Here is a 14,035-nt window from a genome sequence, read left to right on the forward strand (position 1 = left end):
CAACAAAATAACCCGCAACACAAGAGGCAACTGTGACTTCTCAGGATGATGCTACGGCTCAAACTTTTGCATTTAAATGGAACAAAAGCAGAGTCTGGAACCCTGGTAATCCCTTATCCAATGAAAACAGGCAGTAATGCAGCTAAACAGCATTTACCACTATATCAGCTTTAGTGCATGCAGTTAGCGGCCACAACAAACACACGTGCGTGTGACTCAAAACTGAACTCCATAAAAACCAGAAACATTGAAAATGTGGAAATACATGAAAATTTAAGAATGTATAGTTTGAGACTATTTTGTTAAATTTAGATTTGATCAAAAAGAGAAACTCTCTCATATATAATACATGAGTCACATAAGATTTTACATTAAAATGCCTTTAAATGGTATATACTGTGTGTCTTCATATATATATATATATATATATTTATAAAGGGGACGGGGGTGTCTAAACAGCAGATGGGATCGCATGTCATGAGAAGACCACCTATATGAAAATGAAATATACATTTGTCAAATTAAAAAATGTATATCAGCTTATTCCAGTTTTAAACCAGTGTAAACAAACTGTAAAATGAGTAAACTTTAAAAAAGGTTACTTTTCAAAAACACACTTTTTTTTGATCATCTTGCTGTGTAAACTATTTTTTCTTTGTTATTTTGGACACACAGACTGCAGTCTGAAATGAGACACATGTGAGGAACAAGATATGAAAGAAAAAAAAACTAAAGAGCGACGAAACAAATCTTGTTAAAATTCACAATCTACAAGATGCGACGTGCCGTATATGGCTACCATTCCAGCAGGTGAATAAAACAGAAAGAGAAAAAAGAATAACGAATGGAATCCAGCAGTATCCCTAAGGGTGTGATAACTCTTTCTGAATCTGTCTGTATTATTTGAGAGTGAGTCATAATAAATTTGATAGACGAGAACAAGTCTGCGTCTCTTTCATTAGTTTTTTACTTTCACAGCTCTGACATCTGAAAATATGAAATCTTTCACACTGTAATGGCATGCCGAAATATCTAACGCAATATTGAAACCCAAACAATCCCCTGCCAGCGCCTCGATCGCAGTGAGCCCGATATTACAGATATTTGAGAGACGTTTCTCACAGCTAATCAATTATGGAGGAACACAAAAACAAGCCCTGACATCTTGTCAATGACATCTGTTCAAAATCAGACGTGGAATTATGAAGACGCTTAAAGGGGTGCTCAAACGCACACGCATTTACAGGGTGAATTCTCAAATACACCTTCTTTGTATTCACACACAGACGCACACATACACAACCACACACAATATGAATGGTGGTGGTGGGACAGCAGAGGCCCGGACAGCTGGTGTTGTGTGTGTGTAAGTGTTTTTGCCGGGACAGCGACTGTTAAGTTGATGAGTGAGGAGCGATTTGGTAGCAGCATGACGCAAGTTATCTCTCAACAGCCTTATCATTCTTTATATCTGTGCAATAACACATTGGCTAGAGGAACGAAGCAGCCTGCCATCGCACAAGGCACATGCAGTATAAAACCCACAATCACACACGCGAGTCCAAAAAAACAATCACACACTTTCCAGGCACCTTCAGAAAAGTCAGCCAAGCCACATGAAATGGTTTGATTCAGTGCTTGGCCAAACAGTCACCAATCTACTGTAGACACGGAGAGTCAAATACACACACTTCTGACAGAGACCACTCAAGTGCATTGACACAATTAAACAAGGAGAACATCAATTCAACTAATGCTAAATTGTGGGGGAAATTGTGTAGGAAACCTTCCGACAAAATGCTGAACAAAAGGGGTAAACTCTTTTAAGTGATAAAACACTTTTTAGTTTTTAGAGGAAGTGCAGAGTGAATGATCCCGGATATACAGGGACAATATCCCAGAAAATATAAACTAGCCTTTTTATATTTAAAACACCAAATTAAACACTATTACCAAGTACTAAACACAAGCAGACTTACTATTAAGGAATGAAAATGTACAAAAAGACACTTTGTACAACACTGCCAAAAATACATAATTTTAATCATTAGACCAGACTGCTTCTGTCTAGTTTTCTAGTAAAAAAACAAATCTTTAAAACAAGATAAATGTACTTAAAAAGGCAAAATTTCATGCATTAAGACATGTTTTCAGACAATTTAACAGGAATTAACTTCAAGGGATTTCAAGAGAATTAACTAACTCTGTGATTAATAAATGATTTCTATGCAGTGAATAATAAAATCAATAATAAAAAACACAAGTAACTTAAAGATGCAAACAAAAAGAAAGCAAAACGTATATAGCAAAAATTAACAGCGTTCCAATATTGCATGAATGAAAAGATGGGTACAGAGAAGGGATGACCCCTGCTGAGGGATTTGAGGGAGGAGGCATATGAGGAGGAGGGGGTGAACAACAATGCTAGCACATGTCACCCGTAAGAAGCAGCAGAAGAAGGAAAGAGAGAGCGCACGCGAGAGAGAGAGAGAGAGAGAGAGAGAGGGATGGGGATTGCCTTACCTCGGGTAAGTAGAGGAATGCGGGGGGACACTGGAGAGAGTGAGTTAGCATCCCTGAGCCGGAGAGCAGAAGACAGCCTGTGTTGGCCATTGAGCACAGCATGTGGTATCGGGACGTTTTGCGCATTAAGCTGGGAGATCCACTTTCTTTCTCTCCCTCTCTTTCTCTTACTGCTTCCTACTCCTTTTTCTTTTCACAGAAGTCTTTGGATTCTATCTGCCTCCCCTGTCTTTCTTGTACTCTTCTTTATCTGGAGTGTTTCTCCTGTTTTTCGGCTGTTCTGGCAGGCTGTTCTGGAGGTGGGCTGAGCACGGGAGCGCGAGTCGTCAGAATGGTCCTGGGCCCTCTGTCATCAAGTCTCGGCTGCACACTTTCACTTACACTCTTACATACACACATACGAAAGCCAATGTGAGCCCTCAGAGAGAGAAGGGGGAGGTTCTGCTCAAGCGAGGGAGAGCGGGAGGAGGTGGAGGAGGAGGAGGAAGAGAAAGAGAGAGATGCTGAGAGGGAGGAGGGAGGAGTTCCCGGGGGTATTCAAAGATCAAACAGCCCAACTGTAGAAAATGAAGGGAATTTATAATGACATCACAACAGCTGATCCTGGCCATTAATTGCAGACTGTCGCTAGCATGGCCATTTGAATGTGTTATTGCTCTTATAAAAGCAGAGTAGACCAGAAAAAACACCCGTGTTCAAATGTCTCTGGCTTTTGATTATGAAGATTCTTTATCATTAATTATTCACTCTCATCATTTAGATTTTCCATACAAAATAAGGGAAATTACGCCTGAATATTCAGAAAGCACAATGAAACACAGTTAATTTAAAGGATACATTGTACTGTGTGGGCTATTATCATATAAATTATGAATATGCAGGAATTATGCGTGCAACAATTGTAATTAAAAAACTCTTTCAGGTGATGACCACCAAAGGCAGAATCTTTCCCCAAGAGCCCAGCATGTGGCATGGTGTCAATGCCAGAAAGAGTGAGACAACCCTGAGTTGGAGTGGGATTTGAGCTAGGTTAATTTGGGGTCTTTGGGGGGTTGATCTATTTTCCTTTGAATGTAGACACACCAGATGAGTCCGATTGTTGGGAGGCAAACCCCCACCGATGTGCCGCACTACTGCAGCCAAAGACATCCATGCAACCCATCCAGCACCAAACTCAATGGCCTTATGTGGACATTATTGCATTTAATAGAGTCTGCTTTGTTCATATGAAAACATTGCTTGTGTGTTGTACAGAATGATGTGGTAAGTGCAACAGAGAAAACGAAAAGAAAGGTATGATGCTCACAATGCTTTGCTTTTTTCGGTTTAAAAAAGTCCAGAAGGGACAAGCACAGCTTCAGTTTGTTGTTTTAAAGAGCCCATACTATGCTAATTTACAGGTTCATAATTTTATTTTGGGGGTCTACTAGAATAGTTTTACATGATTTAATGTAAAAAAAACATTATTTTTACCATACTGAACATTTCTGCAGCCCCTCTTTTCACCCTCTGGCTGAAACACTCTGTTGTAGCTCCTGTCTCTTTAAAGCTCCACTTTCCGAGAAGCACAGTCTGCACTGATTGGTCAGCTGGCCCAGTCTGTTGTGATTGGTCAACAGCTTAGAGTGTGTGTCAGAAATATAATGCCTCAAACCATAACCAAGCTTCAGGCCTCCTGAGCAGCTGTAAACACTATTGTAACTACGGTAACAGTGGTGTCGGTTTTTGCCGTACCAGTTCGAGCCCGAGTCCAATAAAGAAAGTCGCAAGCACGTTTCAAAGTGGTACATTTTAATTTTGTAGCTTTCATACAAGTACACTGTTGTGAACCCAACCAAGCTTCAAGTAAAAGACACATAGTGCATCTAAGTTAGAAATCTTTTGCTGGAATGGGTGTAGCCAAATTATATTCACCCAAGCTATGAACGGAGGACAGAGGCTTACTCCCAGTTGAACATTATCGGAGGTATTAGAGAGTTAGTGAGCAAGTTAGACGTGGACTACTATGGATAATGGCCGTAACATTACAGCTTGTAATTATATAATTATATAAGACTCTGGAAATCGACCATTTTGTTGCACAGTTTTAGCTAAAAGCTGGCCCACAGCTGAATAGTATACCCTTACCAAAACAATAATGTTACATAGAAAGTTAGCCGAGCACTACCGTGGATTGCAGACGTAAAATTAACATTTGTAAAAATCTCCACACATGAACAGTATTCATGATAATAAGAACGACAATCAATCTGCATAATTCTACTGCTACAATCTGCATATTCTATTTCAACACAGTAACATCAGCTAGCAGGTTGGCAGAGACTTACAGCTGGCACTGGGTGTACACCATAGATACAACACAGAACTCTGCTTTTGAACTCTCAGTAGCAGGTAAATCCACATATAATCGAACATAGTCAACAAAGTGGGAACTGCACCATCTTTCAGGAGTAACCATCTTGAAAATATGGCATTGGATGTGGTTGTACTGCTGAGGAATATTGGTAAAAATTAATTTTAACCATTGATTCTTCAATTCATCTGCATTTGGAAGTCCAAACAAAGAGGTTTTGCTTTTGCAGTGAAGAAAACAGCATCTTCTCGACATGGCGACAACACTAACCCAACTCATCCTGGCCTCAGCTATAACTACCTTGGTTTGGGGGTGGGCCAAAATAGCCCTTAAATGGGCATTATGTAAATGTGTTCCATAGTGACATAGATAGTTTACGGAAGAAATGGCTGGACTACAAACCAGGTGTTTTGTACAGTTCAGGAGCAGTGTTGTCTGTGGGAGAGAATAAATCCTTTTGCATGGATTTTGTGCTTTGTAAATTTGCAGACCTTTAACATGCACCAAGCTATATTAGGAAAGTTAAAATCCCCAAAACGCATAATAGGGCATCTTTAAAAAAAACAAAACAAAAAAAAAAACAACTCTGGCCCTACATTTAACCCTGTTAAATAATAGATATATAAATAAATAAAAGAAGTAATAATAGTCCATTTTTAAACCTGTTTTGAGTCCTAAAAACATCTAAATGTCTTTACCATGTTTTTATTGAGTTTTTTTAATTTGCTAATTAATTTTCCAGATTACTGACCATCACCCCCCACCCCCTTTCAATTCCATCCCAAAATAAATACATTTAAATATATTAAAAAAATAAGAATAAACAGATTTCATAGACAATTACAATAACACAAAGCAAATTTGATAATTGTATAACTGTGGACAGTCTCTGTATTGTCTCATTTGGATTTAAATGAGATTTCAGAGTTATTTGCATACAAATCAAGTAATCTAATCGGACTGACAGTTCAGTCTGTACAAATTTTGTTATTTTATAAGTGAGTAAATTGGTGATTACAAATACCTGTCCGTGCTGATAAAAATGTGCTAGAAGTGCGTATGTCTGGAGTGTAAGCAAAATGGAATCTTCCGACAGATATGCTGAGGTTCAAAGTCTTAACATATCTTGATTTAATACAGGCAAAAAGTCTTACTTTTAAACCCTTCATTAAAAATGGGACTAAAAATGGTTCAAGGAGGCAAGATCAAGTTAGCTCAAATTAAACAGATCAATCCTGATCTGTTTAATCAATCCTTATGGCACTATATTTCACATGCTTTGAAGTTATGTAAGCTTACTTGTCCAGTAAGAAGAACGCCAATTCAGGGTCGGTTTTGATCCCCAAAACTGAACGAAAGTCCCTCCAGGAATCAAATACCCTGCCGATGTTCACTCTAGTTTTCGCACGATCACATTTCCGCTTAGCTAGATATTCTGTAGATAAATGTTTTTTTTTTTTTAATTATTTTTTTGCTTACTCTGATTTCAGTGTTCTGCTGGGAGCCGGCTGCTTACTGGATTCCTTCTCTAAGATAACGTTACCTAGTGTTGCAGAATGTTGACGCTGTTGAATAGTGGAAGAGAAGCTACTGTCTGAGGCAAGGCTGTCAGGAGCGCACATAAATGTCACATCCTTTGGATTTTCCCGGCAAAAGCGACCCGCTCCTTTCGCATGAAAATCAGTCTACAGGCATTAATAGGCAGCCTAGGCTAGTTTTTTAAGTTGCGTTACAAGCCATTCACACATTGGCAAAAATAGGCGAATATTACTGAAACATTTTCCTTTAACCATTCTTTTATTTAGTTCTAACCGGTAATCTTTTGGAAAGGAGGCTGTGGAACTTCTGGAACGGAAGGGAAAAATACTTTTTTTGCTCTGAATGAACCAAAATGAAAAATATCTTAGAGGCAATGGAGATGATCATTGTTAACAAAGAGCAAATTTAAAGTGATAGTTCACACAAAGATTACAATTCTGACATCATTTATTAACCATCATATACATGTTGCTCCAGACTTTACTTTTCTTCTTCCATGGAACACAAAAGGAAACGCAAAGCAGAATATTAGAGACTGACAGTCTCAATCACCATTGATTTCATTGTATTGAAAAAGGAGCAGTTGGTCTAAATTACCACTTGTGTTCACACAGCTCTACGTTTTTTAACTAACTCTGGTTTCCGTACTCATCATTGTACGCTGTATGAACTGGTAGGCTGGTCGTCATTAAGTCTACGTAGACAACTTCATTTGCATATTTTCCTATACAAGGCCATGTTGGGTAAATTGCCGGCATATCTATGTAATCTCCTGATGAAAAATTCCAGCAGTTTTCATCTCCGATCCACGAGGTGGCTTTCTTACCAGGTTCCAAGGGTTTTTACTGAGCTGGGGAAAAAAGCCTTCTCTTACTTTGCGCCATGGTCTTGGAATAACTTGCAAAATTTGCTACATCTAACTGATCTAGTCCCATTAAATGATTTTAAGACCATGTTAAAATGCCATATAACTCAAAAATGTAACTGCCATATGTGACCTGTTCTTTTCTATGTGTGATGCTTGTTTGTTTGTTGACCATGTTGTATTTTGTACTTAAATTGTAACTGGTGTGCCGTCTTGGCCAGGTCTCCCTCGAAAAAGAGACTTTAGTCTCAAGGGACTTCCTGGTTAAACAAAGGTTAAATAAAAAAAAAAAAAAAAAAGATGAAAATAAATCAAACCGGTTTGGATGGTTTCAGGTTTGATGACTGAATTTTGTATTATTGTGTAGAAATTGAGCTTTCTACACCATAGAAAGGAACTTCTTTTAATTTTGCTCCTTTGTCTTTGCATCCTGTAATTGCCCTTTTAACAGTGCTAACAGAAACTGATGAGACATTAGCTTTAATGAGCTGAACGGACTAAAGCAATAGAGTTCACCAGACAGTCATTTTCACTAAAACAAACTGATCTTAATACCAGTGGACAGCCACAAACACTCATTAGTACTAGTATAAAGCTCTCTATATCTGTTTCTAGTCTACACTCATAATGTTAAAGTGATAAAAGATTAAGGAAGAATTCACTTAGAATGATTTTCACTGCTGACAGCATCATTTATTATATGCAAGTCCGGTAACACAAAATATGTCAAACAATTTGGCCGGTAAATGGCATGTTGTTAAAAATGATTTACATACAGTAGAAAGGTGTCATTTGTTGTTCGGATTGTCCTGAAATAACGACAATGACTTAATTTAAATACTAATTGTTATTTTGTTATATGAGTAACTTTTAACTATGTAAATGACAAAACATCTTTTGCTGAAGCTTACATTGCTGTGAAATGATAACAATTTACAAAGTTATACTTTACAGTGCTCGATTTACTGCAAAACAGAGAATACTGTGCTACATTTATCTCAACACATGATGGATAAACGTACTCAACAAAGCTGAAATAACTCCCTAAATATGGTATAGCTTGTATTTTTTCCACATTGCCGTTTTTACAAGCTCCATTTGCAGCTATATAGACACTCAATCAGCAGGGACAACTGTAAGATTGCACCATCCCTGTTGGCACAGAAACATCAATGTGGATGAGCATAATGACATAAGATTTCAGACTGTATCAATCAAGCCACACACCGGCACTTCAAAGCGATTCAGTTGCTGCGGCTTGCCCAAAACACACCCCTACACCATTAACAAATCACTTTCAAACACAGCAAGGAGAGTGTGGGCCAGAGTCACTAGTTCATCTAGATTTGCTTGCCATCCTTTCATGAATATGTTGCATTAGAAGAAAAGAAATCCCAAATTAGATTTTTTTTTATTCCATTTTTTCCCCCTCCTAGACAGCAATGATATTATGCAAATGGAGAATGAAGCTTAGGTTTCCTTCTTGATTTTTCTTTTGACAAAAATGCCCTCAATATCTTCTCAAGATCTGAACAATGCCTCAAACTGCTCAGATTTGCTATTTCAGACTGCATTAGATGTCCAAGTCTGCAATCAAAAGTCAGACTTCTTTAACATTTATCATCAAATTCTTACAAGACCAATGCATCTGTGCTATGCTATTCACATCATTTTTGTAGTTCTATACTCTTACCGTATGTCAGCAATTGTCTTATTTGTTTCTATGTTACTTCAAGGCTAAGTGAGATCTCCTTTAAGTCTCCTGTGCTTTGAAAGAGTAACATTTGAGCAATAAAATACACCATCACGATATGTTTTGGGTGAAGATAAAATCTTTACAATCAATTATTCTATGTATATACGTGCTGATCAATGGTGTGGCTGGCCATACCAATGGAATTTGCATACATTTTTAGCATGTCTGACATGTCATTTATCATCACTGTGAAGAAGTCTCTCCAAAGTTCACCCAAGATTTTTCAGACTTTTTTAAAATACATTTCTAACTCATCCTTACAGTATTAGAACTTAAATGCCTCGTGACATTGAGAACTTCAAAGCGGCACTGCTGTAACTTCAAAGATGGTTTGAACTCTTTTTTTCAGCCTCCCTGTGACAGAGAACGTCTTGTTTATTGACACAATGTAAAAAGCCCAGCACGAAAGATGGGATCGGTTGGTTGGGGGAGGTGGGGTGGCATCAGGGTAAGAAGGCGGTGCTATGTGTGGTGTCAGGTGGATTTGAACGGGAGGTAAAAGAGCCTGTCTGATGCATTCAAACACGAATGGTCATGAAACATTATCAAGTCCCATTGAGCTTTGGACACACGTAAAACAACTGCATGCAAATCCTTTCACATGCATTTTCCCTGGCTGGTAGTGTCGCTGTTTGAAATGGGGAATCAAAGGGCCTGAATCCTTGACAGGTGGGCAGCCACATTAGGCTTTCCTCTACCCTCCTCTCCTAAGGTGCTTATCCTCTGCAAATTGGAACAATAGCAAAAAAGAAAGTCAAACCCGTCTTCTTTGTCTAGAGGTGATTGTACAGCTAGCTTATATTTCTGCCAACATCTGACCAAACTGTGAGCCACTGCTGTCTGGTGTTAACACAGATTGCAGGCTGTCCACATTCCAATGTGTTATCACAAATATATATATATATATATATATATATATATATATATATATATATATATATATATATCACAAAATATAGTCACAAAAAGGAAAGAAGGTTTGTAGGTATGTGAAAAAGAAATTAGTGATGTCAAATTCGTGAACAAATTGTTCTTTTGAGTGAGATATTTCAGAATAAATCAGTGGAACCGGCTCACAAAGACAATCTGAATCGAATTGTTCTGAGTGATTCTTGGATTTAAAACGTACTGATTCATTTAACAGTAATTAAACTCTTTTAACATATTTTCAACATGAAATGTTTCCAAACGGATAAGTGAGCTGATACTAAAAGCATTTAGTGTGTACAGAGGTTTTTACTGAAGGGTGCAATGTCAGTTTCTTGTGCCTAAAACCCAACATATACTTGGATTTTGACGTGAATGCTCAGCATCTGCGTACAGACTAACGCAAGCCTGTCAAAGTATTTTCCATTTGATGGTGCAAACATACAGAGGCAGTTTGTGCATGCACTCTATGACTGAATGAGACACCGGACTATTTCTCTTCAGGAGTTTAGACCTATAAAGGTGTCTTTATAATCCTTCAATCTCAAATTACACAATTGTAGGTATCTCCAGACCTCCTCACACACGCGTTCTTGATGTGTTGACGTTTATAGACTATTACATCTTCTTCTCAAGTCAAGTCAAGTCAAGTCAAGTGGTTTTTATTGTCGTTTCAACCATATACAGTTAGTACAGTACACAGCAAAACGAGACAACGTTCCTCCAGGACCATGGTGCTACATAAAAACATCTTTGTGACAACAATGACTCAAATGAAAATTTTGCCAACTTTTGGACCCATTAATTAGTACAAATAATTCCAGGCACATGCGCATTCTGCACATTCAAAGACACGTGGTTACAAAAATCAGGCTGCGCGCATTCAGTACTCAAGCACTCAGCTGATGACGATATTGCGTCACGTGTCTTCTTTGACCAAATTATACTTTGGGCTTAACACAATAAGAGATGTTTTATTTAATATTACATCCCGTCTTTTAGATACAATGGCATTGGATTGTACTTTGGTGGTGGTGTAGTGGTCTAAGCACATAACTGGTAATCTGGTAATCAGAAGGATGCTGGTTTGAGCCTCACAGCCAACACCACTGTGTCCTTGAGCAAGGCACTTAACTCCAGGTTGCTCCAGGGGGATTGTCCCTGTAATAAGTGCTCTGTAAGTCACTTTGGATAAAAGCGTCTGCCAAATGCATAAATGTAAATGTACTTTACTTTAAAAAAGTTCAAAATGTAATAGAGAGACGATGACATTCATTAAAACACCTCCTTTTGTAATCTACATAAGAAATTAATTCTAAAATGATAGGAACATTTTAATATATTATTTTCCTTTTTGGGTGAACTTTATCTTAATATAGCCAATAAATAGACAAGCATTTTGTTAAAACATGTTAGAACTTTGTCATCAAGAAATAAATTAATCTGTAAATTAATCTGAACACATTTTATTATGATCTCAATCGAAGCTGCTTCTTGAAAATGACAAGTTGATTAAGACTAGTTTATTCTTTTCATATGCTTAATACACAAATAACTCCTATATCTGCATTTATGAATCACTGTCTTTATGGGGCATGCAACAAGTCCAAAACATAATTAGAATTAATCACATTCATATTCAACATGCAAGGAAAGCAGTGAATGTACCAATGAGGAAAAGTAGTAAAGACTAATCTAAATTAGGATGGGAGCAACAAACAAATTGAACACATGAAATGAAAGAAGGGTGAAACACAGACACACTTAAAAGCAATATGTCTGACTACATATGACTTTTTAAAAATATTTTAGAGCATGCATTATGCTATACTGGGTTGCCAGGGAAGACAATCATATAAATATGAAACACTGATTTGTTTAATTGAACTGGTTTACTGTTCACAGATTGAAAAGACCAGGAGCACTACGAATCAGCTTCACCATTACACCAACCCTCTCGAGTATTTCATTCTATTTCTACAGCAAAGCCAGTTCACATGGAGGTCATGACAACTGCATAAGACAAAGACTGTCCAACCACATAACCTGCAACAAAGTCCTAACAAAGCTGAAAATTTTGCTGGATGATGCACCAATCTGCTGTTTCATTGCAACATGAGAAAGCACAATGCTTTGCACTGGGGGATGTTTCATCATATACAACAAACCATTATATAGCTATAGCTTATGACTACCAGAGAGTTGCTAGTCAAGACTGCTGGGTCCTTATTGTCTCAAATCCTGCTGAACAGCAGTAGGGGTACACAATGAATAAACCTCTGGCATGATGATTGAGGGCATGTGCTTATTTTTTCATTTCACCACACAAAATTTAATTTGACTTCACACAGCGCCATATTGCATTAGCTCAAAGGGTAACTTGTGATTACCCTGAGTACAATGGGTTTATTAGGGCATAATTGAAAATATAATTGTAAGTAAATTAGCTCACTATTGTGCGAGTGTATTTCGAAGCGTTTAGAGCTGAGAGGGGCTGTGCGATGAGTTGAAATGGAGTAACTAATTATTGATTGGGGAAAGGGGAAACTCCTAATTTTTTGTTTTCTTTGCTAATTGATTTTTTTTTTCTCTGTCTGTGCAGTACAAGCAACCAAACATCCAAATGCTTGTTATACTATACTGAAATTGTGTACTTATTTGAGTACCTCAACAGCAGGCACAGGTCGAATCTTTTATTTTGGGGGTAAATATGCAGAATTCTGCAAAATAAATGTTAAGACACCATGGGATTAAAACTGTACCTTTTAATTCATGTTTGTTAGCATTGAGAAACCGAACACTCTCAGAAAAAAGGTACAGTTTAAGGTGCAACTCCCATCACTGGGGTGGTACACACAAGGGGACCATTTTTGTATCTCTAGTTAAAATGTGTAACTCAATTTGAGTACATACTTGTACCCTAAGGACCTAAAGGTAAAAAAGTGATGGCTTTGTACCTTAAACCTTTATTTTTTCTGAAAGTGTTTATGCTAGTGTTCTTCTAAAAGTTGACAAGATTCACTTCTATGAATCTTTTATGTGCATTGAATACAGTCTTTCTCTTCTGGAAGAATAGACCAAAATTATTGTTGAACCATCTTGCACTTTGCAAATGTATGCCAATCAAATGTTCTAAAAATAATGCATTTTAAATTCTACCTGAGTAACAATAGCAAATGATGTAAACTAAAGGCTATTGTCTATTAAAAAGAAGGTAAAACATATTCTTTAAACATTATTACTCTTAAGTTATTACTCTCTTTGTGGTAGCTGAATGCATTATTAAATTAGCCAAAATATTTAGGACAGGGGAATCTGTATAACATTGTGAAGGATGGGCGTTCCAATCCTGAGCTTTACAGTAAAAGCACCTACTGTTTTGAAGGTAAGACTGAAGTGCAGAGAGAGTCTACATTTTTAAAAAGATGTGGCCATAGAAAGAGACATACCAAGAAACTAATCCCAATGTACTACTAGTGCTACTAGAATGGGATTAGATGACAATCAAGCACTGGAGGGACAGGGCTGTATGGGTAGGGAGGGAGAGCCAACCCAGGGTGAATTACTGTAATATGGCTACATAATATAATTTCCCAAAATGCTCTTCGTCAGCCCCTCACCTGAAATACTGGTGTGGTTTGCTTTTGGCAATGGGGCCGCAAAATCCAAGAGCAGCACCCATAAACAGATTCCATGACATACTGCACTATTTCTCATCGCTTCCCCTTCTTTTCCCAACTGCCTTACAGGCCCAAGGGCCTCCCGACCCTCTTAACGTTGAGCAAATCTGTTCAAAGTTCATTCATCATTCGGGCAGTGCACCGAGACATCGGCCTCCTCTGCCACTCCATCATACTTTCCATCATAGACTTTTTTCTTTTGACCTCCAAAATTTTTTAAAACTTCAAAGACACTGCATGCCTTTGAGGTGAGGAGTGAGAGTGATATTTCTGTGTGTGAACAATATCTTAGCACTTAAAGCTAAAGCAACTACACCTCGGGATTTGTTTTGCAGACATACGGTACAGTGTTGTGACGTCAGACGGAAATGCAATTCACCAAAGCAATACGG

At 37.8% G+C, this 14,035-nt stretch overlaps 1 protein-coding gene across 7 annotated transcripts in view; it reads right to left on the bottom strand.

The window, feature by feature from the left end:
• Nucleotides 1–14,035, bottom strand: part of LOC127633263 (RNA binding protein fox-1 homolog 3-like) — a 569,814-nt gene that overhangs the window by 148,044 nt on the left and 407,735 nt on the right. For 2 of the 7 annotated variants that reach the window (XM_052112221.1, XM_052112223.1), the window contains exon 1: nt 2,524–2,861. The exons of the other annotated variants lie outside the window; for them this stretch is intronic. In XM_052112221.1, coding sequence (XP_051968181.1) covers nt 2,524–2,649 — 126 coding nt within the window. In that variant the 5' untranslated portion in view covers nt 2,650–2,861. Of the gene's footprint in view, nt 1–2,523; nt 2,862–14,035 lie in introns of those variants that run through there. 7 annotated transcript variants of the gene reach the window in all.

The sequence above is a fragment of the Xyrauchen texanus genome, chromosome 40, assembly GCF_025860055.1.
Source record: "Xyrauchen texanus isolate HMW12.3.18 chromosome 40, RBS_HiC_50CHRs, whole genome shotgun sequence".
NCBI classification, from domain to species: Eukaryota; Metazoa; Chordata; class Actinopteri; order Cypriniformes; family Catostomidae; genus Xyrauchen; species Xyrauchen texanus.